The 25,343-nt window shown below is 37.3% G+C and overlaps 1 protein-coding gene across 2 annotated transcripts in view; it reads left to right on the top strand.

The window, feature by feature from the left end:
- Nucleotides 1-25,343, top strand: part of LUZP2 (leucine zipper protein 2) — a 462,834-nt gene that overhangs the window by 388,589 nt on the left and 48,902 nt on the right. For both annotated transcript variants that reach the window (XM_060765877.2, XM_060765867.2), the window contains 2 exons: nucleotides 985-1,059; nucleotides 5,407-5,565. In XM_060765877.2, the coding sequence (XP_060621860.2) occupies nucleotides 985-1,059; nucleotides 5,407-5,565 (234 nt within the window). The remainder of the gene's footprint in view (nucleotides 1-984; nucleotides 1,060-5,406; nucleotides 5,566-25,343) is intronic.

The raw sequence follows: 25,343 nt of genomic DNA, 5'->3' as shown, positions 1-25,343 counted from the left end.
TTCCCACCCCACCATCTTATCAAATAACATTGCAGAGAAAAGGGAGTTTCTTAAACTGTAAGAAATAATTTGAGTGAAATGTGAGGAAACGGAAGGGCTGTGTGGCCATAAATGACCCAAATATTGTTATTGTCTAAACATGCATTTCCCATTGCTAACGTGTTGTGAAGCATGACTTCATAAGAAACAAGTTATTTCAAACCACAATAAAAAATATTCTCTTTTGAAGCTTCTACTAATCTTCCACAATTCTATTCTAAAGTGGTTGCCCAGATGAAATAGTGACAGTTATCTATTAGGTAGTTAGCATTCTTCCTGAAAAATGCTCAGTTCTTTTGCTACAAAAAAACAGCTTTCGAAGTGGAGGCGAGGGTGAAGAATTGAAAACAGAGATAGCATGGAGAGAAGCTTATATTTTCCCCCTTCTTTCTGCTTCTAAACACGATCCCAAGTTGTTTTTCTCCCTGCAGGGTTTCAATATAAGCAGAAAAAAATAGCTACTGAACTGCAGCAGTTGTCACAAAGAAATGTACTCCCAAAGGACTTTCAGGTCCCAGTTACACCTATTAAAGTTAGGAAACGCAGACTTTGGTTGTGTGAGTATGTCTCTGTGTTTGTGTGTTTATGCAAGCATGTAGTCACACCTGAACTTTAAGTATTAATTGAGTTTTCAAACATTTTAGCAGGCATTGATGTCTTTTGAAATCAGTGGCAAAACCTTCATCTGGACAAAGCTGCATTTCAGTTCTGAGATTTAAAAAGTTCAGTTTTCAGGCAGTTTCCCCATTTGAATCTGTCATATCTCCTGGAGAATGTGTTATACTGACATGAAGGGATTTCTTAATTCTCTGTTTTCTTATCTCTCACGGTAAAACCTTAATTTTTCATAGTCTAATAAAGAATATTTTGCAATATTAATCAAGTTTAATGTGCAAAAATGGAGTGTAATTCATACTAGCTAATTTGTTTTTAATTTTCCCACAGGCACAACAGCTTACAGACTTGGAACAGAAACTAGCAATTGCAAAAGAAGAACTGGAGAAAGCAGCTCTTGACAAAGTAATAACTCTTTTTAGCACATCTCTTAGCTCTATTAATAGATACCCATTGCACAGCCTAATCTGTCAACCTGTGATCTTTCTTGTAAAAGTGTAGACTTTCTTATTTTATGTTATGTATAATGAATCTTACCACTGAAAATGAGGGAGGTTCTTACCAACTGACAGCCTAATTATATAATGACACCTTTTCTGTATTGCTGTTGAATAAGATTCATCCCTTTTTCTTTCCTCATAACTTGTTCGGCTAGGGTCAAGAGAATTACTATAACTATAGCCACAGATTGCTGATATAGTCAGGAAGTAAGATTTTTAATTGCCTTTGTTGATCTCAAATCTACTTTTGATTTGGTTTCAAGAGAAATGCATATGGTATATACTGAGCATGGTGATCACATCATGAAATGAATAAACATAACAGTTTAAATAATGTACCAGTAAGGCCTTCTCGCAGACCACCATGAGAATTTCGGGGGGGGGGGGGTGGTGAAGCCCCTCAAGCGCCCCCCCCCCTGCTACATGCCTGCTATAAAGAGAAGGATAGTAGGGCTGGGCAGTTTCGTTTCGTTAATTCGTAATTCGTTAAAATTCGTTATTTTTTTTATAACGAAGTGATAACGAACCATTCTGGATCAACTTAAAAATGAAACGAATTTTTAAATTCGTTTCGCAAATACTTCGGATTCGTTATGTATTCGTTTCGTTATCGGTTTGAGGTCGTTTCGTTATTATTTCCGCATGTCTGGGGAAAGTTTTATAGTTGTCTTTTGTTTAATTAGTGAAAAAAAATTATAATATCACACCAAGAGGGAGAGGGAAGCTTCAGAAGTTCACCCTGTCCCATTTGGAGGTTTTTTAGCATATTGCGCGGTCGCGTCCGCCATTAACGAATCGATTCGTGATTGTTTCGTATTTGTTTCATTAATGTTTCATAATTTTTTTAACATTTACGAAATTTCGTAAATATTGAACTTTTTAAAAGAAAAATTTCGGAATTCTTTTAAATATTGAAACGCAAAAACCCCCAAAAAACGAATCGATTTTAGAAACAAATTTTTCCGTTGTTACCCAGACCTAAAGGATAGTTCATTTTATGGTGAGAGGGGTTGAAGGAGTAAAACCATTTCCCTGTTTTCCTCTTATTCCTCCCACTCATGTCACCATCATGGAAACAACCCTAGTCTATGACATAGGAAGTGTGTAAGAGAGAGTGGGGATAACCAGAGAAAACAGGCGAAACAGTTTTACTCCTTCAACCCCCCCCCCCCGCCCCCAAGGTTCCCTTTTGAAGTCTGCCTGGATAATGGAACAGTACCTTACTGTGAAACCTCTTAAAATATAAAACTATTCGGTGGTTGCTTTGCCCTAACTATTGTTCTTTTAGCGCGAAGATCAATGAAATGTGGCCTTTGTGCTATATACAGCCTTCTGCTGCTGTTTCTAATACCATAAACCCTTGCAGACCTCCCTTATCAACTGTTTTCCTGATGACCTGCTTTTTCTGAAAGCTTCTAAATAGACAATTTGCCTTTTGAATAGGTTTCAGACATCACCATCACCCAGCTTGCCAAAGGGCTCCTCCAAATAGAGCATTATGACATTTGTTAAGTTCAGGATTCTCTTTAATATGCAGAAATATATTGTCAAAGGCTTTCATGGCTGGAACCACTGGGTTGTTGTAGGTTTTTTCGGGCTATATGGCCATGGTCTAGAGGCATTATCTCCTGACATTTTGCCTGCATCTATGGCAAGCATCCTCAGAGGTAGTGAGGTCTGTTGGAGCATCATGCTTGCCATAGATGCAGGCAAAACGTCAGGAGATAATGCCTCTAGACCATGGCCATATAGCCCGAAAAACCTACAACAACCTATACAGAAATAGTTCCATTGTTTTCTTGCAATTCCCAGCACCTTATCTCTACTCTTGATTTTTTTTTAAACTGAAACAAATTGGGGGGAGGGGCTGGCCTACAGCCATATAACTGGAGTTATACAGAATGTAATCTTAAAAGTTTCTTCCATTTCTCTTTTGGCCAGTTTTGGAGGGCCTACTCTTCTCTTTGATTTAACCCCCACTCCAATTTCCTGCATGCAAAATGTGCACAAAATGTAGTTTTCTGTTCAAATCAACCATGCACCATTTTTTACATAATAAATCTTTAATGAGAAATTTTTCTATGCTAAAAGATTACTTGTTGCATAGAACATTCTGTTTTCTGTGCTGAAAATATGTTTTCTGTATTGTTGAAGGCTTTCATGGATGGAATCACTGGGTTGTTGCAGGTTTTTGGGGCTGTATGGCTATGTTCTAGAAGCATTCTCTCCTGATGTTTCCCCTGCATCTATGGCAGGCATCCTCAGAGGTTTTGAGGTCTGTTGGAAACTAGGAAAATTCAGTTTATATATCTGTGGAAAGTCCAAGGTGGGAGAAAGAACTCTTGTCTGTTGGAGCTAGGTGTAAATGTTTCAATTGGCCACCTTGATTAGTATTTGATGGCCTGACAGTTTTTAGGTGTAGCTTGTTACTGCCTGGGGTAATCCTTTGTTTAGAGGTGATGAGCTGTCCCTGATTGTTTCTTGTCTGGAGTTCCCCTGTGTTTGAGAGTTGCTCTTTATTTACAGTTATAATTTTAGAGTTTTTTAAATACTGGCAGTCAGATTTTGTTCATTTTCTTGGTTTCTTCCTTTCTTTTGAAAATTTTGGTCACAGTCAGAATATTTTGGAATATGCTGTTTATCTTTACAACTGAGACTTATCCAGCCCACTCACTATCAACAGATTCCTTAGGGGGGATAATCTCAAAGGAACAAATAAAAATTGAAAAAATTAACTAAAAATTATGCAGAACAAATGTTTTCTTCTACTCAAATAGAAAAAAAACAACAACCAGCAAACCTATTAATGAGAAACCAAGCAATAACCTCACTAAATACTGAATGCTTGAATTATTTGCCAGAACTCTGTTTGGCATCAAAATGAGGAATGCTGACATCAGACCTTCCAGGTGATGCTGTTCCATAACCTGGAGTGCTACAGTCATATGTGGGGACTTCAGAGCCTTAAAACAGGAGTATTCTATTGATGGTCCATCTGATCTTGTCAGAATGCTACCACATGAATTCTAACTAATTGTAAGACACACAGCAATTTCAATGGAGCAAAATTGGGAGAGCCAGACATTCTTTATATCTGTCCTGATCAGTTTGGGACAAAGTTATTTGCAAGGCTACATACAACCTCACCTTCCCAAGGCCTGCTAGCAAAATCCTTTGAATTGTGGAAACAAGCAATAAAACCTTTTATTTAGTAGCCCTTTCATGGGCAGCTCCCTTGGGAAGCAAGCTTGGCTCTGTTGTTGCTTTTTAATTAGATATTAAGAGCAAATTGATTGAAGCTGTTTTAAGTTGTAACTTCTTCTAATTAATTCACTGATGCTGACCTAAAGTTTAATGGTTGCTGGCAAATAAACGTATAAAGATACCAAATACTAGGGAGGAAAGGAAGGAGTTCAGAGTATAGCGATCTTATGAGCTAATTCCCTACAGCCAGTCGACTGGAATATTGTGATCAATCTTCTGCCTCCATATCATGTGAGCAATATTACCTAATTTCCCATGCCTGAAGCAATGGCAGAAAGAGTGGGATTTGGGGAACAATTGCGTGTCTTATTGGCCCCCTGTAACTTTTTGGTGACCCCAGCCCCCCTGGGTCAAAGAGAATTTTAATACCCCCAAATGCTTTCTGAGGCACGGAAGAAATTTTACCATAGGCCTGTGGGTCTTTTAATGGCCAGAAAAGGCCATTTTTTCTTAACAGGAAGCCAATTAGAAGTTGGCTTCTGGATCATTTTTTGCTCTAATAAAACCTTCCGCTGGTCCTAAAATAGTCTATGTGGGCTCAGAAATTGGCACAATTACCTTCATGGTGCTAGAGAAAATTCAGAGGAAAAAGTTGGGGTTTGCAAAGGTCGAACTCTCTGGAGGGTGGGGGAGGAGATATGCAGACCCCTATACCCAACAGCCAACCTCTGCTGTTCTCAAAGGGCCGCACTTCTCCTCTGACAATGCTCTAAGCCTTCTGTAGGGTTTCCATGGGCAAAGAATCCCAGATGGGTGAAATGCAAAACAGATCACCAAGACTTTCTAATCTGTTCAATAAATTGATCTTTCCTATGATGAATTAACTATTGTGCCATGGAAGAATTTACCATCTATGTAACCGATCTTCTATTTGCGTTTTGTTTTCCTCGTACATTGGAAAGAGCACGAAAGGTTAACAATAAGATCCAGAGTAAAATGTTATTCACTGTAATCTGTTGTTAAGATCTAATGACATTTTTCTCTTCAGGAGTCACAGTTGAAAGCTCTGAAGGAGACTGTACAACTCTGCCTCTCTTCCGTTTTGCACAATCCACCTCCGTCTAGAAATATAATCCCTTCAAGGCTGATGGAGAGGCAGCCATCCCCTGTTACAAATGGTTCAAAAGTTCCATTTCAAGGAACCAAGGTATGTTTTTCTTCTCTTAAAAAAACAGTTTGTCTTGCAAATCAAGTCCATCAAACTGAAACAAAGAAGGTTTTTAAAATTTGTCAAAAGAGTATGATAAAGGTAGTGCTAAGCCTGTCTTTCCTGTCACAAAGTTATATTACAAAAAGTTGGAAAGGTTTTTTTTTATATTTTTTTAATTTCTTTCTCTTTTTTTGGTACTAATGATTTGGAGTAATTTGAAGCATTTTTTTTTCAGCATACTATCTCACTTCTAGTACATGTACAAGTATATTGATAATACTGAATGTAATCCATGCTATAATCTCTGGTGTTCCACTTGCTTATCCTGTCTGTAATTTATATACAGTTCAACAGTACAATGTGCAATCCAGCAAAGGGGGTTCTTGTCATTAGCTACAGATGAAATCAATTGGGTAAGCTGCCCATGACTAAATCCTTTTCGATTGCTTTCCACAGGGTTTAGTTGTCTCTGAAATGTTCTGGATTGTGCACATAATACATAATTTGTGTTATGTGGAGTGGCAGAAAATTGGCAGTCTTTTCATAGGACACACAGAATAGCCCATTGGATCTGTTCCTGGTGAAATGCCATCAGTGATGATGTTTTAATAGCAAATGGATGTGATCCCAAAACAGGAGCCAGTAGTTATCAATGTTGTGGCACTGTTAATTCTTTAATCACCTAGTGTGCTACCACTGTGCACTGCAATATAAGGCACTTTGGGGTTATTTTATAAATGCAAACCCTCATTTATTTATTTCCTCTAGTTAATTGCATTCAACTTTTTGAGTCATTTCTATTTCACCATTGGAATGTTATCCATCCTCACCATTCCCACACACACTATATATATAGAAAATATGTGTAGGATCATTTGCATCACCACATTCCTTTTTCAAACTATTTTTAGCCAGAGTAAAGAAAAGACAAAGATAATACAAGGACAGCAGTTTTTCGTAATATAGATCACTAAAACTACAACATTTTAATAAGCTAAATCTAAGACAAGCATGCTTTACCTAATCTACACTAATGTACCTGTACTAAACATACAACTATAGAAACTATATATTCTCTGACCCTCACACCCTGTGCCTGCTTACAGTGTTAATGTGTGCAATCCGGTGCCTGCACAGTAGTTGTTATTGTGAAGGGAGTGTGTTCTAACAAGGTTCCTCCACACACAAAGGAACTGTGGCCAAATTGGGGTTCTTGTTTGTCATGGGCAGGCCTATGAAATTTTGGGTGTGGCTCCTAAAGAAGATGATAGGCTTTTGAAACCCACCCCACCACCAGATGTTCCTGAGGTGACTTGAGTTGAGGATCATTCCTGATTTAGGGAGTGCCATCTGTTGTCTGATTCTAATCGTATATAACACATATTTGAATGATTATATACTTCTCCTTGGCTGCCTTAAGGTATCTAATATGTTTCTTTTAAATCAAATGAATTGATGGAGTGAAGAGTCTTGTGTCTTGGGCTGTATTAAAAGGCTAGTACAAAGTTAAACCACTATTTCTCAGATACTGGGTTGGAAACCTTCCAGATTTTGTGGTTTTGTTCTTTGTTCAACAATCAGAAGATGCATTGGAGCAATCACTCTCTTCAGAAATATTGGTTCCCTGAAGTTTATTATACCTTCCATCTATGAAGGAACTGCTGGATATGTTGGAAATAGCAACCTTCGAAGCCTTCACTACTTGTTTCTTAATGTGTATATTTGCTAACCTGTATTGTATGTATATATTGATTTGCCAGTATGACTGATCTCTTTGGTGTGGGAGGGGCTATGGACATGTGATTGCACTGATCATGTTCAGACTCCAGACTCTGTTTTGTTATCAGTATGTTTGCATTTTGGACTTAGGCAGGAACAGTTTACTGTATGCTTGCTTTGAGAAACAGTGAATATAGTTATATAGTTTTGGACTTTCATAAGATGTATACTTAAAGACTTTGGACTATGAGCTGTTGATTAAGAATGATGCCCTGTGTTCTCAACAAAGAGAAACTACACCCTATCTATAAATGTGCCTGTATGCTCAATTAATACAAGATATTTGTGAGTAAACAAGATATGTTTTTTTTTAAAAAAAAAGAAGACTGGGTTTTTTTTTGTCTCCAAGTGCATATTTTAAACTAAGAGGTTTATATGTTTTGGGCAACTGCAACCGCAATTTCAACTTCAGCTTCAAAGAAACATTTTAAAACTCTGTTAGCTAAGTGTATGATTTTTTTGTGCAGTGTCATGTCTTTGTCCCTGACAGTTCAAAGACATGGTTTATCGGTTTAACAGATGAGTTACCTGTCATGAATGCTTGTGAATATCACTTTTTCAAAGGGTTGGCTTCTAACAAAGCCATGCCTTTCCTTGACTTGTCGTTTTCAAAAGGTGGTCTCCAGATGTTCATGAAGATTCACATTTGCCAAATAATATGACATTTTTCTTTTTAAGAAGGTTATGAATACCATTTTTCCAAAAGAATGCACTTTGCATGTTTCCTTAGACAAACCTGCTAGAACACACCAGTGAAGGTCTTCTTAATCACAAAACACGTACTTTAATGCACTCCACATATTCATTCAGTACAGTTGATTTCATGGCTCTGCTTTAGTTAGGACTAGCCAATTCTGTGAAATAGTTATTCAGAGGGTTATGGCTTTTAAAAATATATTATAATAACATTGTTATTGCTATATAATGACTTCATCCTTCTTTTAAAAGCAGCAGTAGCAAGCTCCAGCTATAACTGCATGAAATGTTATGTTGCTTCAAAATAAGGTATTAATGAAGGTGGGGTATATGAATTCACTCTCTTTAAAAATATGACAGGAACCATGTTCTCATTGATCTACCTCACATTTGATAAGAATCAGTTTAACCTTTAAATGTATTATGCCTTGTAAATATCATATGTTAACAGGATTACTCATCCTGTTTACAAACGATGACCTTTTTTCAATGACAAATTAATTTATCATTTAAAGGGTGAAATTCATATTATGATTGACTATATCTTCCTTGGGCAACATTGTTAGGAGCATGCATAAAATCATCAGAGATTTATGGACACAGTCAATAGGTGTCCTATCAATGTGAGTTTGAGTTTCCAGTCTTATTTTGATGAAAAAAAGTCCTTAGCTAAGGACTGAGGAGCTCACTTGCACGTATCTATTCTTCAATATAAATAATAATATAAAATTCTACCCACATTTGTATAGCTGTCCAAAGTCTTCATGTCCACCCAGGATTGTAAGTAGCCTTAGTCTCGGTTGTGTATATGGAAGACATCCACTGCAGTTCCAAGCAAATCTATTAGTCAGAAACCTATTGGTTAGTCCTAACTAAAGCAGAGCCATGAAATCAACTACTGAATGGTGGATTGATATGTATTTATTTAAATACAAATGATTCAGTGGGTTTAGTAGGGAAAACTAAAGGATTCAAACTACTGTTTCCAGTATCAGATACTCATACAGAGATTGTATCCAACAACTTCCATGTCAGTATATCCATTTTGAGTTGTAATTGTAATTTTTAAAAAGTTATTCAAAGTACTCAGTTTATTTGGATTTTTAAAAATTCAGACTAAAATCCAGAAGAAATTGACTACAGTAAAATGGAGTAGATATTACGAGTAATTGCTGTCCAAGAAATTGTAGACTGCATGTACCAAGAATATCATTGGAAATGGTGATCAGATGCCTTGATCCGAAGTACATAAATGAAGTTTTTCTGCTTTGTTAAAAATAGCAGAAAATATGACAAGCTTTTATTTAAAAACAATATAGCTATTTTATATATCTAATATTTAACTTGGAAAGAAAATATTACTGAGAGGCTGAATAATGTAACTTTTCAAAAGCTAGCATGCTATTTGCATCTGACTGAAATTCATATTTATCCCTGTTAATCTGTGTGGTCCTCCTAACCACTGATTCATAAGGATGGGGTTCCAGACCTTTTTTGGGATGTGGTCTTCTTTACCTCTAAGTAAACAATCAATAGTATTGTCACAATTTTTAAAAGATCTTGGCATTTGTCCTTGAAACCAAGCCAAATAGTGTGTCTGAAATTAAAAATCAAAGAAATCATTTGTGTTTGACAAAAATGGAACAGAGGCTGATAATTTCATTTATCATAATATACCAATATAAATGCAGGTTTTGACCTTTTGCAGAAAGCATTCATCTCTGAATATCATACAAGACAATATAAATTTAATTACATGTTTTTTTCTAAAGAAATAGATGTAAAGCTGTCCCAATGTGCATTTTTTTTACCTCTATATGACCTCTCTTATCAAGACATGTCAAAGTCACACATTTTGGAGGAAAAATACTCTCTTAGGCAATATTTTCAAGCTGTTGCTATGACATTGTCAGCAAGTACCCAGAAATATCTTGTTTGTTACAGCTGTTTCTTATGCCTAATATCTGTGTCATTTATGAAGACACTGCCTTTAAGATTTATTTTTATCCCTGCAGAGATACTGTGTGCCTCATTCTTCACAGTGAACTTGTGTAATGCTTCCCAGCTTCATTCCTGAGTGTAGCAGTACGAGATAAGCACTCCAAGAAGAAGAAAACATAAGCAATGAGTTATACCATTCATCACCTCCTGTAGGACCTCCCTTCCTTCTTCCTTGCCTCCATCACTGGGCTTCTAACCTGCCCCATTTACATTCTTCCCCCTCCTTGCCTCTATGCTGTTGCCTACTTGCCTACTCATGCTCTTTGCACTCTGAAAAGTCCATATTTTGATCCTTCTCTCTTTGACCTCTTTTGGATTTCTTGAACCCTGCCAGTAAACCTCTCACCTTCCTTTTCCTCTTTCCAACTTCTCCTTATTCACTTACCCTTCCCTCCTACTAACTCTCTCACCTCATCTTGTGCTCTAATGGGACTTTCCTTGCTTTTTGAACTTCACTTCTCACATTTTTACTCTTCCTTCCACCCCTTGGTTTTTCATCTCACCTCAGTTAATCCCTTCCTTGTTTAATGGCTGTGCTGATTTCTCTCCTACAACCTTGCAGTGTATTCTTCCCTTGCTTTCTTCACATCTGAAACTCCCAGATAGACATGGTTCTTGCAGAACACTGTGACCAAAGTTCATCCATATCTTATCCCATTGTGCTGCTACAAGGGTCAGAAGTGGATCTCATTTTGAGAGAAAGTTAGGGCAGAAATGCAATAAATGGGGGGAAAAAAGGTTTGGAACAAAGACTAGATAGTGGTCCAAATGGATATTGGGTGACATGCCTAGAATTGGAATAAAATTCTGTGAGACTAAATAGACACAGGGTTGTTGTAGGTTTTTTCGGGCTATATGGCCATGGTCTAGAGGCATTCTCCCCTTACGTTTTGCCTGCATTTATGGCAGGCATCCTCAGAGGTAATGAGGTCTGTTGGAACTAGGCAAAGGGGTTTATAAATCTGTGGAATGACCAGGGTGAGACAAAGGACTCTTGTCTGCTGGAGCTAGGTGTGAATGTTTCAACTGATTACCTTGATTAGCATACAATGGCCTGACTGTGCCTGGGGCAAACTTTTGTTGAGAGGTAATTAGATGTCCCTGCCTGCTTCCTCTCTGTTGTTGTGCTGTTGTAATTTTAGAGTTTTTACATACTGGTAGCCAGATTTTGTTCATTTTCATGGTTTCCTCCTTTCTGTTGAAATTGTGCACATGCTTGTGTATCTCAATGGCTTCTTTGTGTTGTCTGACATGGTGGTTGTGAGAATGGTCCAGCATTTCTGCGTTCTCAAATAAAATGCTGTGTCCAAGTTGGTTCATCAGGTGCTTGGCTATGGCTGATTTCTCTGGTTCAAGTAGTCTGCAGTGCCTTTCATGTTCCTTGATTCATGTTTGAATCAAGGAACATGAAAGGCACTACAGACTACTTCAACCCTTTTGCCTAGTTCCAACAGACCTTACTACCTCTGAGGATGCTTGTCATAGATGCAGGCGAAACCTCAGGAGAGAATGCCTCTAGACCATGGCCATATAGCCCAAAAAACCCTACAACAACCCAGTGATTCCGGTCATGAAAGCCTTCGACAATACATTAAATAGACACATTTTGGATTTATGGTCATAATCCAATGGTGTGCTTCTGAATGGAGAAAGTGTTTTATAGATGAACGGAATGGCATTCCGTCTTTCTGGAAGCCTCCTTTAAAACCTAAAATTATGATCCAGAGGTTATGGGAAATATTTGGAATGAGGGAGTGGGGCAAAGAGATAATGCAGAGAGAGGACCTGTGGGTCCTTAGGTGTTTTGACCTACAACTCCCAGTTTACCAGCTGTTAGGATTTCTGGGAGTTGAAGGCCATAACATCTGGGAACTCACAGGTTGAGAACCACTGGGATAACAGAATAACATTCAAACACTATGACATTACTAATATTTCAGTTTAGTCAAAGGCATGAATCCCTTTCCCCCAGTATGGGCACTTTTATCTTGGAAGGTATTGACAGGAAGCACACAGTAAAGTCCTAAAGACCAAGGGTCATCTTTTTGACTTTGGGATCTTTCTGGGGGTGGGAGTGTACTCTCCTCAGCAATCCTCTCCCATTTATTATATTCTGGACAGGTTTTGATTGTATGCTGTTTAATATAAAAGCAATATATATAGAAAGAATGTAGACATTAAAAAATCCCCAATGCTCTCAACACAAATTGTATTATTCACACTAAAATAAATTATTTGATGATTATGTGAAAAGCTTTCCTTAATCCTATCCATCTCTTTTTCCCTTAATTTTATTCCTATTCTCTCTTTCCCCACATCTACCATGCTGATTTTTACCCACCCCACCTCATCTCTCTTAGTTATGACCTTTTATTTCCACATATAAAATACATTAATAGGAGAGTGGAATTTTTAAATGTGGGATCATTAAAACAATAAATGTGTATTTGGAATCCTTGGCTCCTCGGTGCACAAACTGTGTTATACCACTGATCTTTGCAAACCATACTTCTTGATTTTAAGTGTGGAGACATAAAAATGTATTAATTCAGTTGTGCAAAAAATATTCTCCGTGTTCTCAGATACTCTCAAAAATTAAGAATTCTCTCTTGATTCACCATTCAATCTTTGTGACTATCCACTGGTTGCTACACTTGCAGTGGACAAGTGTCTTCTAAGTGAAATAAACATTTTTTTACAAACCTTTATTGAACAAGGCATTTGAAAAATGAAATATACATGTTGATGAAATAGAAAGAAAAGAGAGATGCAGATGAATGGCAAACTGAATCGAACAAGTGGTAAGATGTGATCCCATGCTTGAGACAACCTCCCTCAACATGACATACTGGACTTCCACTATTCTCAGGCAGTACTCCTGTTATGAGCTTTGTGGTCCAGATAGTGGAAAATTCAGACTGAAGGCAAGTTTAAATCCTCTTTGAAGAGGCCAGTAACAGCATGTATTCCCCTAAGATCAATAAGGACATCTTTCATGCCATCCTTTATAATTGCAATGGTCTATCTCCCACTAACATTTCAGCCAACAAATTAATTTATAGTTTACATAATTAAGCTGTTTCAATGTGTTTATGCTTGAGAATTAATTTTCTAACCTTTAATATTGTTTAATTGATTTTCACTCCTAATGTTCCAAACTTGCCAAATGAATGACCAGCTATCTTTCCCAGGAATTCCAGGAACTAAAAATGTGATTTTTTCTCTCTCTCTCTCTCATTTCAGGAGTGGCAGGCACATCCATTGTGGTGGGTGTGGCAAATCTACCCTTGATTTTATGGTCACTCCTTCAGATTGTAAAAGAGCTGTTCAGGCACTGGACTTTGCTCAAAATATATGACCAAAATCTGCTGTGAAAGGAGTGTCCATAAAACTGAGTTTCAAATTACATCTATTAAGGCTGAGAATCCATTGATTGCCTTTGTTCCTTTACAGTCTATGACACTCTTTCTTTCTTTCTTTGGGTGGTGGAGATCCCAATATTTTCTTTAGTGTCTCTACATAAATTAAAACAATGTCCAAAGCACTTCAACAAATATATTGTCATACATATTCTTGCCCAAGGACAGGTCTATAAGAGGGCACAATATGGTATGAAAGGACACAAGAGAAGACCTTTTCAGCTGAGAAGTCTCTGTAGTTGAATGTGCTCTCTATGGAGGTTTGATTGAAAGCTTTTTAGGTTTCTTTCTGGTGCTAAGTCAAGGTCTATAATTAAAGCCTTTTGGTCCTAAATATGCCCAAATGCAATTTTAATTGTTGTCGTTTTTAACGTTGTTTCAATTCATCATGATTAACATAATGGCCCTCTGCATCTACAGATTCTACCTCCAAGGGTTCTATCAGCAGCAGCTTGAATATCCCCCCACCCCAAAGAAAAAGAAAATCCCCAAAGCAAACCTTGATTTTGCCATGTTATACAAGGTACACCCTTTTTTAGACCATTGTATATGTGTGTACCCCTGGATTTTGGTGTCCTTGGAAGGTCCTGGAAACACAAATTATTTATTTTATTTTATTTATTTAGGCAATTCTTATCCCACCTTTCCCCACTCAAGGGCCCAAGGTGGCTAACAGCATTTATAAAATACAAACAATACAAACATTAAAAACAGTACCTCATAAAACTGAATATTCGTCCGTGTTGAAAAACATTAAAACTGGTATGTTAGCATAAAACTATGAAATCCTAAAATCAAAGGTTCCTAAAAGCCAGAAGATACACCCCAACTCATAACTTAGAGCCATCAGACCCGTATTTTAGCTCATTAGACATGGCAGGAAATTTGCCCAGAGGAGAGCTGAAGGAGAGCCAAGGAGTCACAGGAAACTCCAACGATTAAGAAACCAGTCATTTGGACAGACTGGAAGCTGGCACTTCCTAGGCAAGATGGCAGCAGGGTTAGAAAGCCTGTAAAGGAAGCTCTTTTTAAAATCCTCTTTCTGGCTTAGAGGAGCTGCCACTGCACAGAGAAGACTCTGTTGTGCCCTGCCCCCCACCCACAGCATAGCCAAGACAGGAGACCAGTGGTTTTCAAGTCAAGAGCCCAGTGACTCCTGGGTCCTGCCGACTCATGCCCACAGAAGAACCAAGGCTAGAGCCCAGTGGCTCCCGGGTCTTTCGTGTGCCGCTGCTGCCATCACTACTGTCACTATCTTTCTCTGAACAAGTTGCAGTTTCCAAATCCAGAAGATACCAAAGGCTCACTGTATTTTTTTTTATTAATTAGCAGTTCCATGTGAAATTGTTGAAACTCCTTTTTTTTCTTGAAAAGGCACTGAAATGTCATACTAAAGAGCGGGATAGACATATTTTTATAAAATCAACATGTTATATATCTGACCAAAGAAAACTTAGCTGAATGTATGTGCAGTCCCTTCCTTATTTTTAATATCACAACAACACTGTTGGATATGAGTCTCCTTGTATAGAGAGAAAGTGGGGTAATAATAACAATAACAATAACAATAATGTTAGATTAGGAGAAAACAACAGATCTCATTCAGTGAATAAGAATTTAAGCCTGTTTTTTTCTGGTTTACTAGTTCAAAACTCCTTTCTACTTCCAGGGCTCTTCAAAATGCATTTGCCCCTTTTCTGTTACAAAATACGCTGGGCTTTCAAAACTGGGTACTTGTAATGTGTTAACTTTTATGCTGAATTGATACATTCCCTTATTCCTATGAATGGATTAGAAAATGTAATGGAATAGATTTCTGCTTTGACTTCCACAATGCAACCACATGCTTAACAATATTACAGTCACATCTGCAAGTCATGCTGAATTCAAAAGGGAGTTGAGCGTACAGACCTAATGTACTAAGCTAAGCCTGCTTCATTGATTTGCGCAAATAATAGATCCAAAAATCCCTCACCACCTGAAAATTGTGATGAATACAAAATAGTGCCTAGTATATCTTTCAACTGTAGCAGGAAAATCAAGAGCAAATACTATTCAGGAAATGAGATGATTTTATCTCATGTCAAAAACTTCACACCTTCATTTGCTACGGAATGCACATTGGATTTAGAACTAGGGATTATCCTGGCTTTTTGCAACAAAAGTTTTCAAACACATTCACAGGCTATATAGTGCAATTTTTCTCAAAAAAATCCAGTCATGCTTACTGGACTAACATCCTCTATTATGTCTCCACCACTGTGTCTCATACATTTCATCATGTGTCTAAAAGCAACAAATGTCAGGGAAGCTATAGTCTAGTAGAGTGAAGCAGTCACAGGAGTGTCACACTAGTCAAGGGGTCATCTACACTATAGAATTAATGGAGTTAGACACCAGTTTAACTGCCATGGTGCAACGCTAAGGAATCCTGGGAACTGCAATGTGTTTAGCCTATGTGGACTAAAGACCATGTAAAACTCCAGGCCCCGTGATTCCATAGCATTTTAGACATGGCAGTTGAAATGATGTCAAACTGCATTAATTCCGGAGTCTGGATGCACCCTTGTTCATACATGTGCAGTCTAGCACAGTATTTCTAAAACTATGGTTTCTACCCTAAATGGGGTCCCATAAGAGAAAGTAGGGGGTCACGAAAAAATTGGCAACAACAAAAGGTTTTTGAATGCCACCCAATGGCTGTCTTAGACATGTATATAAATATTTTAGACACAATGTGCAGAAAATATTTCAGCCCTGCTTAATAAAAAGGAAAATCAGCTTGTTTAACAAGCCTTGCATATCCTGGCTTATCAGTAAATGTTTTGTATTTATATTCTTTTTTATACCTGTATACCTGGGACCACGTTAAAGATTCTTAGGTGGAAAGGGGTCATGAGGGGAAAAAGATTTAAGATGCTCTGATCTAGAAAGCTATCTGAAAACTAAATGATGTGTATAGTCTCCTAAATCAGCATTTCATAATTAGACATTATAATCAAGCAGTCACAACAAATAAAGCCAAACAGATAAAAAAGAAAGATTTATAACTGTAAATCAGTTTCAAATTTAAACGATTTGACAGTATTCATTCAATAATATACACCAGTTTGTGGACCAGTTGTTTTCAACAAGATTTCCTCCAGCCTCATGATAAATTACCATTGGGTTTTTTTTCTGACAAGTTCTTCATATTTAACGACATATAGTTCCTTGTTGTTGCTGTTGCTGTTGATGTTGTTGTGTGTGTCTTCTAATCTTTTTCCACTTATGGCAACTTATCATAGGATTATCTTGGCAAGATATGTTCAGAGAAGTTTGTCTTTGTCTTCTTCCACTATAGCCTTTTAGCTGTAGTGATCAGAAATGTACGCTATGTTTTACATATAGTTACAGTTGATTTATATCAGTATTTCTTAACCTGTGGACCACAGACCATCATTGGGCCACTAGAATGAAAATCTGGCCCACTAGCCTCCTTCCTCTTTATTTATTTTACTGTATTTATTTCATTTCCACTTCTTTCGCACCGCCTGCCACTCTTTTCCTATTGCTGACCATGGCATATGTTCTGTATCAGAAACTAGAGTTGATGTGGTCTATCCAATGCAATTTTCTGAATCAGCACCCCAAACTGAATCTAAAGTTGACCAAAAACTGATTTGGAACCCCTTTGATACTAGTATTGGAGAGTAGTCCTTGGTCAAAGTGGTTCCTGGTCAAGAAAATGTTGGGAACCACTGATTTATATAAAGGCAGTATAATATTGACATATTTATTTTCACTTCCCTTTCTAATTAAAACTTATATGTGCCCACACTTTTTTTTTACAGCAGCCACATGGTGGGTTGACATTTTGAACAAGCTATCTGCAACCACTACATAATCCCTTGCCAGATCAGTCACCACCAATCTCATCTTTGTATATAAATGACATTTTAGGTGGTTTGCGGGGAGGTTTTGCCCCAATAGTCATCATTTTATACTTGCTTCTTTCCTTTCTGTGCCACTTTCAAATCCACAGGAGGCGTTTTCTCATCATGTGATGGGTTATGCTTTTGATGTGAAACTTTTAGCTTTTTGAAAGTACTAATTGTCAGACTAATTCTATGTATATTTAAAGAACAAAAAATATACAAAATTTATATTTGCAGTTGATTACTTTTGAGTAGGACTTGCTCATTAATATGCCATACAATGTGTCATGAATTTAACCTTTTGCCAGGAAGGCCGAAGCCTGGAAAGTCAGTAGCTGACATGTTGAGAGATAGGCAGGAGAGCTAAGAGGCAAGAGGGAGGAGTCAGCCGACTCCTGATTGGCCAGAGCAGTCAGGGGAGGAGTTAGGTTTTAGAGGGAAAAGGCTTTGTCTTTTGACAAGCTGGGGAGTTGAGCTTTAAACATCGAAGAGTGTAGAAGGATAGTTAGGAAGAGGGAGCTGTGAAGAAATTTAGACAGGGAGTGAGAACTTTTGAAGTGAGCCTTGTAGTTAGAACATAGGAAAGGCTCTATGTACAGTCCCTGAAACACTGTACATATTAGGGTCAGTGAAGGAAAGCCTGGTTTGCTCTGTGAGGCAGTCAGTGTATTGTTCTCAGGGACACACTGTGTCAGTGTAAGGGCCAGTGTGAAGCAAGGAACTCACAGGAAACAAAAGTTAAAGTCTTAAAGAAAGACTGCTTGTCTAAACCAGCTAAGCCTCTGAAACGCATTAAGCTTTTGTACCACTCTTATTAAGAGTTGATTTGTTCACCAAGTTTTAAATAAACCTGTTTCTAGTTTCATCTTAAACTGGTGTCTGCCTCGGTCTGTCACAATCATTAGACCTCTGTTAGCCTGAAGACAACTCAATTTCAGTCCAGTCAGCGAAAGAAGCAGTCATTAAAGAAGAACAAGGGCTTGAATATATTTTACCTATTTCACATTCACACTTACGTTTTCCTCAGACATATAATTGAGGTGGTGGCAGCGAATCTACCTATTACATCGGTCGTTAACAACGTTAATACAGTTGGTCACTGAATAATATTACTGAGGTGATAATATTACTGAGGGATAAGAGAGTCTTTCCCCCTTGTCCTAGTCATTTATCGTCGTTAAAGAAGTGTCCAGCTGAACGTTAACGCTTCATATTGGTGGGAAGTGGGTGAGATTAGTTGTCCCTCCTGCCCAAGTGGTTGTTGATCTCCTTTATATTGGTGGCAGTGGTGGGATTACTTGTCCCCCTGCCCAAGATTACGCTTATCTTTATTACAAATGCTATTATTAATAACACTTTCTACCAATTTATATGGAACAAATGTACAGCACTAGCCTTTAGATTTCTTGTATTTCCACTGGATCACTCTAGTCATTTTCCAGTCTTTGTGCAGAGACTGAATAATATGTATGTTACATGTTCTAGTTAGATAAATTTTCTTCTATACTCATAAGAAAATTTAGTGTGGTTTATAAATGGCAATGAGATAATGTGGAAGGTGATCACTGTTTTATCAGAGAGAGATGCAGTTTATCTCTCTCTGATAAACTACATAATTTAAAGCTACAAAGAATGGCAAGCCTGTGTTTTTAAAAAGACTTTCAATGCTTTCATTTGCGCGTGCGTGCACATAACACAAACATTCATGTATATGTTTAGTTAAATTATTAAATTATTAGTAATGCAAAAGTTTGAGGAATATTGTATGTCTCTATGACCTATTGTTAAAACTAAATTAATATTATATAAGAGGAATAGGCCATAATTATGGATAATTTGAAACTGGTGAACAAAGATGGATGTGATTGCCAGGTAATTCTGGAAGGAAGTTAATTCCATTACACCTTAATGATTTATATAATGAGCATTTCATGTACTGTCTCTATATGTGTTAAAACCCCAATGTCATAGAGTTCATCTAGTGTTATAAAGTTGTATGGGGGAGGAGGGATTTGGTGACTTGCTGTAATAGTCATGGAAAAATAGCATTTCTTAATTGTCTTCAATGAATCACGAAAATTGACCTTTCCAACGCAGCTACAGATTGTACATCTAATCATTTTAGCTGAAGTGCATTGAATCACTGTCTGGAAAGAGGCAGGGAAATTTGGCCATCAACAATACAGGAGTTCAATTTATTTTGTCTTGAATGATTTAAAAAACAATCTACGAATGTAAACTGAAATCCTTGCAATTCCCAATAGAACTTATGTTTTGATTTTCCTATTTGAAAACCTTAACAAAAACCTGAACCTGTCTGACCTTCAGTAGAGAGCTAATGTAATAAGTTTTCTTGCTTGGCGTTTTAAAAACTCACCTTGAAAGGCTAATGGAAGAGTATGTCTTGAATGAGGGGACGGCTGTATCTGAAATTTGTAAAGCAAAAAATTCCTCTTAAGCATTCATTATGCTAAACTCATTAATAAATGAGCAGTTAATGTTCATTATCCTAAGTGGCTTCGTGATCATTTGTATGCTTACCATCAGATTTGCTTACCAGCTCCTCTCTTCATGGTGGAAACACTCCACATACAGAGGAACCATCATCAATGGGACTCAACATGTTCTCTACATGTTGGTCCCATGTGAATAAATTAAGATGAATTAGTCATTTGCATGCTGATAGTCATCGGTAGTAATTTTATAAGTTTTCATCAACTCAGAGCACTCCTTGGAAGGAATATTTTGCATATGGGAACATATCCCCAAGATTGTACTTGGTAATCGTCATCATCACAGAAACCAACTGTTAACCAGATGATCATCTAATTTTATTCTTAAAGGATCACTGGAAATCAAAGTAAGGTTTAACAGTCTGGACACCTATAGGAATGGTAGTTAGGAATATCAAGTCCCCAGTAAGGATTACAGATCTCATGAGGTAAATAAGCAAGATGGATGGATACTGTAATGATCCTGGTGGAATACATATCTCTTTGTAATATGTTGTTTCTCCATGACATCTGTCTGGCCACCATCCAAGGCATCCTGGACATTAAGCAAAAGTTAATGGCCTATTAGGTTTTGGTTTTCCCCAAAATCTCTGAATGCCTATAATCACTATATGCCATCTGATATACTAAGCAAATGGAAAAGTAATATAATATTCTCGTTTTCTGCTTAAGGAAACTTGTCTAAAATTCTCTCTGTGACCTCAATATTTGTTATTTATTTATTTATTTATTTGCTTATTTATTTATTTCTCTATGACCCTACACCTCTAATCAAATAATCCCTGTTATCTGATTCTGTTTGTGTTTCTTTTATCAATATCACCCACTAGTCCTACCTTTGTACTGAGACATGTCAAACTTTCTTTTTTTTATTTTCTTTGTAAACCATAATTACCAATGGGGCACAGTATGATCTCTTGTTTAACAGATTCTTTGCACAGAACATGGAGCACAAAGCAATGCCTACCAGCCTGTGACTAATTACATTTTTATGATTGTGTCAGATTTTTTTTAAAAAGAAAACAAGATAAAAAAAAGTTTCTCCAGTTTGCCATATGTATGTTAGTACATGTGTGTACAGACAGAAAAACTGGAAAAGCAGAGTTCTTCATATATATGATGGTGTTTTAACATGGTTAATCCATGGCTATCAAAACTTGATAAAATATTTAGATTCAGAGGTCCCTAAATTACATTTAAAAAGTAAGCACTAGCTTAATGATTAATTATTTTGAGAACCAGATGTATAATTTAGCGACATGATCATGATCATGTATAAAGCAATGGTCACATGCCTATGATAATATGCAAACATAATGATTCTGTATTTGGACCAACTATAGAATTTGGTCAATTAAGTGTTTTAAAAGTTCATTGATACCATTGTATGCACATCTTAAATGTATGTGGCAAAAATGATCACTGAAGGCTGCTTCCCATGTAGTGGGAAAGAAGCCACAAGGTTCTACTGTTAGGCAATATCCAAATCTAGAATTGATAGAGCTCCTCTATTTTAAAGATGTAAAGAATATTCACAGAGACAGTGTGGTTTAGTGGGTTAGACTATGATTTTGGGGGCTCATATAAATGTGCCAAATGGGTTGGGATAGAGGATGAATGGACTCTGAGATGTCCACATGATTCATGGAATCCATTCACCCTAATGTGACCTTCTCCAAAAATCACAGGATGCTCCGGAGCTTCCCTGAATCTTCAGAGGTCACCTGTGGTGAGGTGAACAGTTGGACTGCTTCCTATTCAGAAGTTGCTATTTGTCCGCAGACCCCCCCCCCCCCAAATAACGAGTCTACACAAATAACTGGGATTTAAATATGGGCAACTTTATTAACTGTTACCTGTTGACTTTAACTGGTCTTAAATTTTGTATAAATTGAACTTGGTGGCAACGCCGAGGTAGCGTTCCTATCTGACCTACCCATAGGCTAACTGGATTGAAAACCTGGTCCCCTATAAACCAAATCTGGATAGCTTGTAAGGAAGTGTATCGGGGAAGCCTCACACAAGATAACTAAGGCCAGACTCCCCCGCCAACTTAGGCCATACATATTCACCTCACCTGAGGAAAGCAACCTAAAGTGAGTGTTTAGTTAATAACCTTTCACCCCTGAAGAGTATATATCAAATATTCACCTTTCTTTATCTGTTTTCTGGGATAACCTATTTAATGCCACACTGTCCCAATTAGCCCTATAACAGTATAGGGTAGGCGAAAAAAAACCCCTAGAACATAGGGGGAAAGAAATTCCTACCCGGCCCCCTAGTAGCAACCATATTATACTGTTCAATGGGCGGGCGTGGTGGGCAGGCAAGAGCCCGGCCCCGCCCCCAAACAAAGGTAGTTCTGGCAGGAACTATTTCCTCTCTTCGGGGGGCGGGGACAAACCCCTCCCCTCTCCAGCTGTGCCGGAGAGGGAAAGCTTCATCTGTTCACACACCCATCTCACTTTCCCTAGGCTCCGGTGGCCTGAGGACAGAAGATAACATTTACCTTCCTCTATTGTCTTTGGCTTACCATTGCTTTTCAAATCCACTGATGCTAGCTGGAACAACTAAGCAACTAAAAAAAGGGAAAGGACAATTCCATACCCTGGTGGTCATTGCTAAACACAGAACAGCATGAGTAAAGTAAGAGTTAAGGTCCAGCAGTACTGAATAGTGTTTGGCACTACCAGGTCATGCAGACTCCATCCAGCCCTCAAGTCAACTCTGTATGTATCATGCAGTGCAGGTACCTGCCAGCTGTCATGTGAACTTTGGTGGCAGTGATCCAGAGAACTCCACTCTGAACCAGCATTGCTATAAGTGGCCTATGTAAATGGGCCCTGGAAGACCAGGATTCAAATCCCAATAGCCATGGAAAGGTGATAGGTCACTTTGAGGAGATCACACTCCCTTGACCTCAGGATAGGGCAATTGAAAATCATCTCTGAAGAAAGCTTGCCAAGAGAACCCTCTAATTTGTTTTGGGGTGGCTGTAAGTCAGAAATGACTTGAAAACAGATAACAAAAAAGATATTCACATATTTTATTATTCTTCGTATTTTAATATGATAATGTCATACTTTGTAGAAATATTGCTGATATTGCTCATAAAACAAATTATTTACACAATTTTATTTTGCAAAAAAGTGAAGTGTGAAAAATTGTTATTTTTTGATAATCTTTTCTCAAGAAAAAAGAAATTTCAAAGTTTTAGAAAATTTGCTTGTGAGAATGAGATATACAGATATTTGTATCCCTCGTATATATAAATTAATTTAGTTGTTTTAATTGTGATATATGAGGCACAACTACTCCCTGTTTTTTTTTTTTTTAAGAAAATTTGACAGCCAACAAATCATATTGTTGAAGGCTTTCATGGCTGGAATCACTGGTGCCTTTTTAACTTTGTTTCTGGCTGTGTGTGTGTGTGTGTGTGTGTGTGTGTGTGAGAGAGAGAGAGAGAGAGAGAGAGAGAGAGAGAGAGAGAGAGAGAGATTTCCTCGTGATAACAATAATTGCCCAAGGTAGTGAATGCTGAGATACATACACTGTTGTTCTTTTTAGAATTGTTTTAAATGGCCAATTCAATCTTACTGAATGTTACCTTACAATATCAAGTTATAATCAGTTATTTTTTGAGGAAAAAGACCAGTTTTGCAGTGTGGCTGTATGTGTGTGTATTTAATGCCTTCAAGTCATCTGCCAATGTACAGCCACCTGATGTATTTCATAAGCTTTTCTTAGGCTTAGTGACAGCTTGCTGTTCCTTCATATGAAATATAGTGCACAGTGAACCTCTTAATATAAATGGTCTGGACATATGAAAAGACATAAAATTATGCAGGCAATAAAACCTTACAAATCTGATAGATTATTCCTACAGGAGAGCCATGTAAGACCTAAGGTTGAAAGAATATTATGTCACCAGTAGTTTAAAGAACATTACAATGCAAGCTCAATGAAATCCAGGGGTCAGGGATGGCTGGCTTAATAGCTGAATCCTGTCCTTTGGATTTAGATAATATAGTAAGAGAATGAAATGGAAAGTGTGTTTTGTATCAGGAAAGATACAAGATGGGCAATTGTGTTAGCTTCTTGTTATGCTCCAAATCAATTATAGGCACAATTTATTACCAACATGTTAGAAAAAGTACATGACTGCACAAAGGGGGAGACTATGTGGATAGCAGAGTTATTTTAAAAAGAGAGATTGAAGCCAATCTGCAAAATACCTGAGACCAAGAAGAGAAGCAAGAGCTATACACTTAGTAAAACAGAAGAATTAAAATGCATTGAATTTGTTATAGTACAATAGCCCCTCCTCCAAAGGTTCCATGTTATTTTATTCTAAATATTATTCTTGGTTTAAAATGTTTTATTTTCTGGGTTCAAAACATTTAGCTCCCCAGTTAATACAGATATGTTTTGGCACAATATTAGTCTCAATGCTTTCATGGCAGATGGATATGCTACCTTTAGTTATAAAAAGCACAGCATGAGGGTTTAATAAAACTATTTAAATTCAAATTAAATTTAACTAATTCTATATTCTTGTACTTCGCCACCATCTTCCTGAAGGGATTCGGAGGAGCTCACATGGGACCAAATGTCCATAAGACAATAAAAAACCAATCCATTAAACAAAACACAAATTAAAGAACATAATCAATGGGACATTAATTATGAAAGCAAGAACTTCACTCCAGGAATAATGTTGACAATACTCTGGGACATTCTAAAAGCAGTTCTTAGAGACTGATTTGAAAAGGAAAGCTCTACCCAAAAGAAAATGTCCTAATGTGTGGGGTGTGGGAAAGAGGAGTGTTATTAAAGCAAACTGAAGTAATATTGCAGTCGCTGTTATTGTATTCAGCTGGGTTTCTCTGATTGTTGAAAATCCCCATCTTGACAGGAACACAAATACAAAATATTCTTTAGATTCTTAAAGCCATCTTGGAGAAGAATGCAAAAAAATAGTTAATATAAAATATAAACACATATCTATCACAAGAAGGACTTAATTTTCAGGCAGCACACTGTTTACCTTTTGCTTTCTTTTTATTCTGGGAATTGAAGTATCTTTTATTTCCTTTTTGAGATCTTTCTAAAACGCTGGTATCTGTGGCTGTCAAAGCTACTAAAATTAAGTACATAAGTGGTAATCAATAACATTTATGAAGATAGATAAAAAGTATGAGTGTATGCAAGCTGTCAACTTATCACAACCATAAAATGTTAACAGGTTGCATACATTAATGGTGTGTGTGTGTGTGTGTGTGTAATATTCAGAGGTGGTTTTGCCAGTTCTTTCCTCTGAAATATAACCTACAGTACATTATTCATTTGCAGTCTTCCATCCAAGAACTAACCAGCCAGGTACTAACCAACCATGGCTGATACTGCTTAACTTCCAAGATAGAGATCTGATGATTCTGGGGTATTTAGAC

This window comes from Anolis sagrei, chromosome 1 (genome assembly GCF_037176765.1).
Source record: "Anolis sagrei isolate rAnoSag1 chromosome 1, rAnoSag1.mat, whole genome shotgun sequence".
Lineage (NCBI taxonomy): Eukaryota > Metazoa > Chordata > Lepidosauria > Squamata > Dactyloidae > Anolis > Anolis sagrei.
This window is presented reverse-complemented; position numbering and strand designations above follow the sequence as displayed.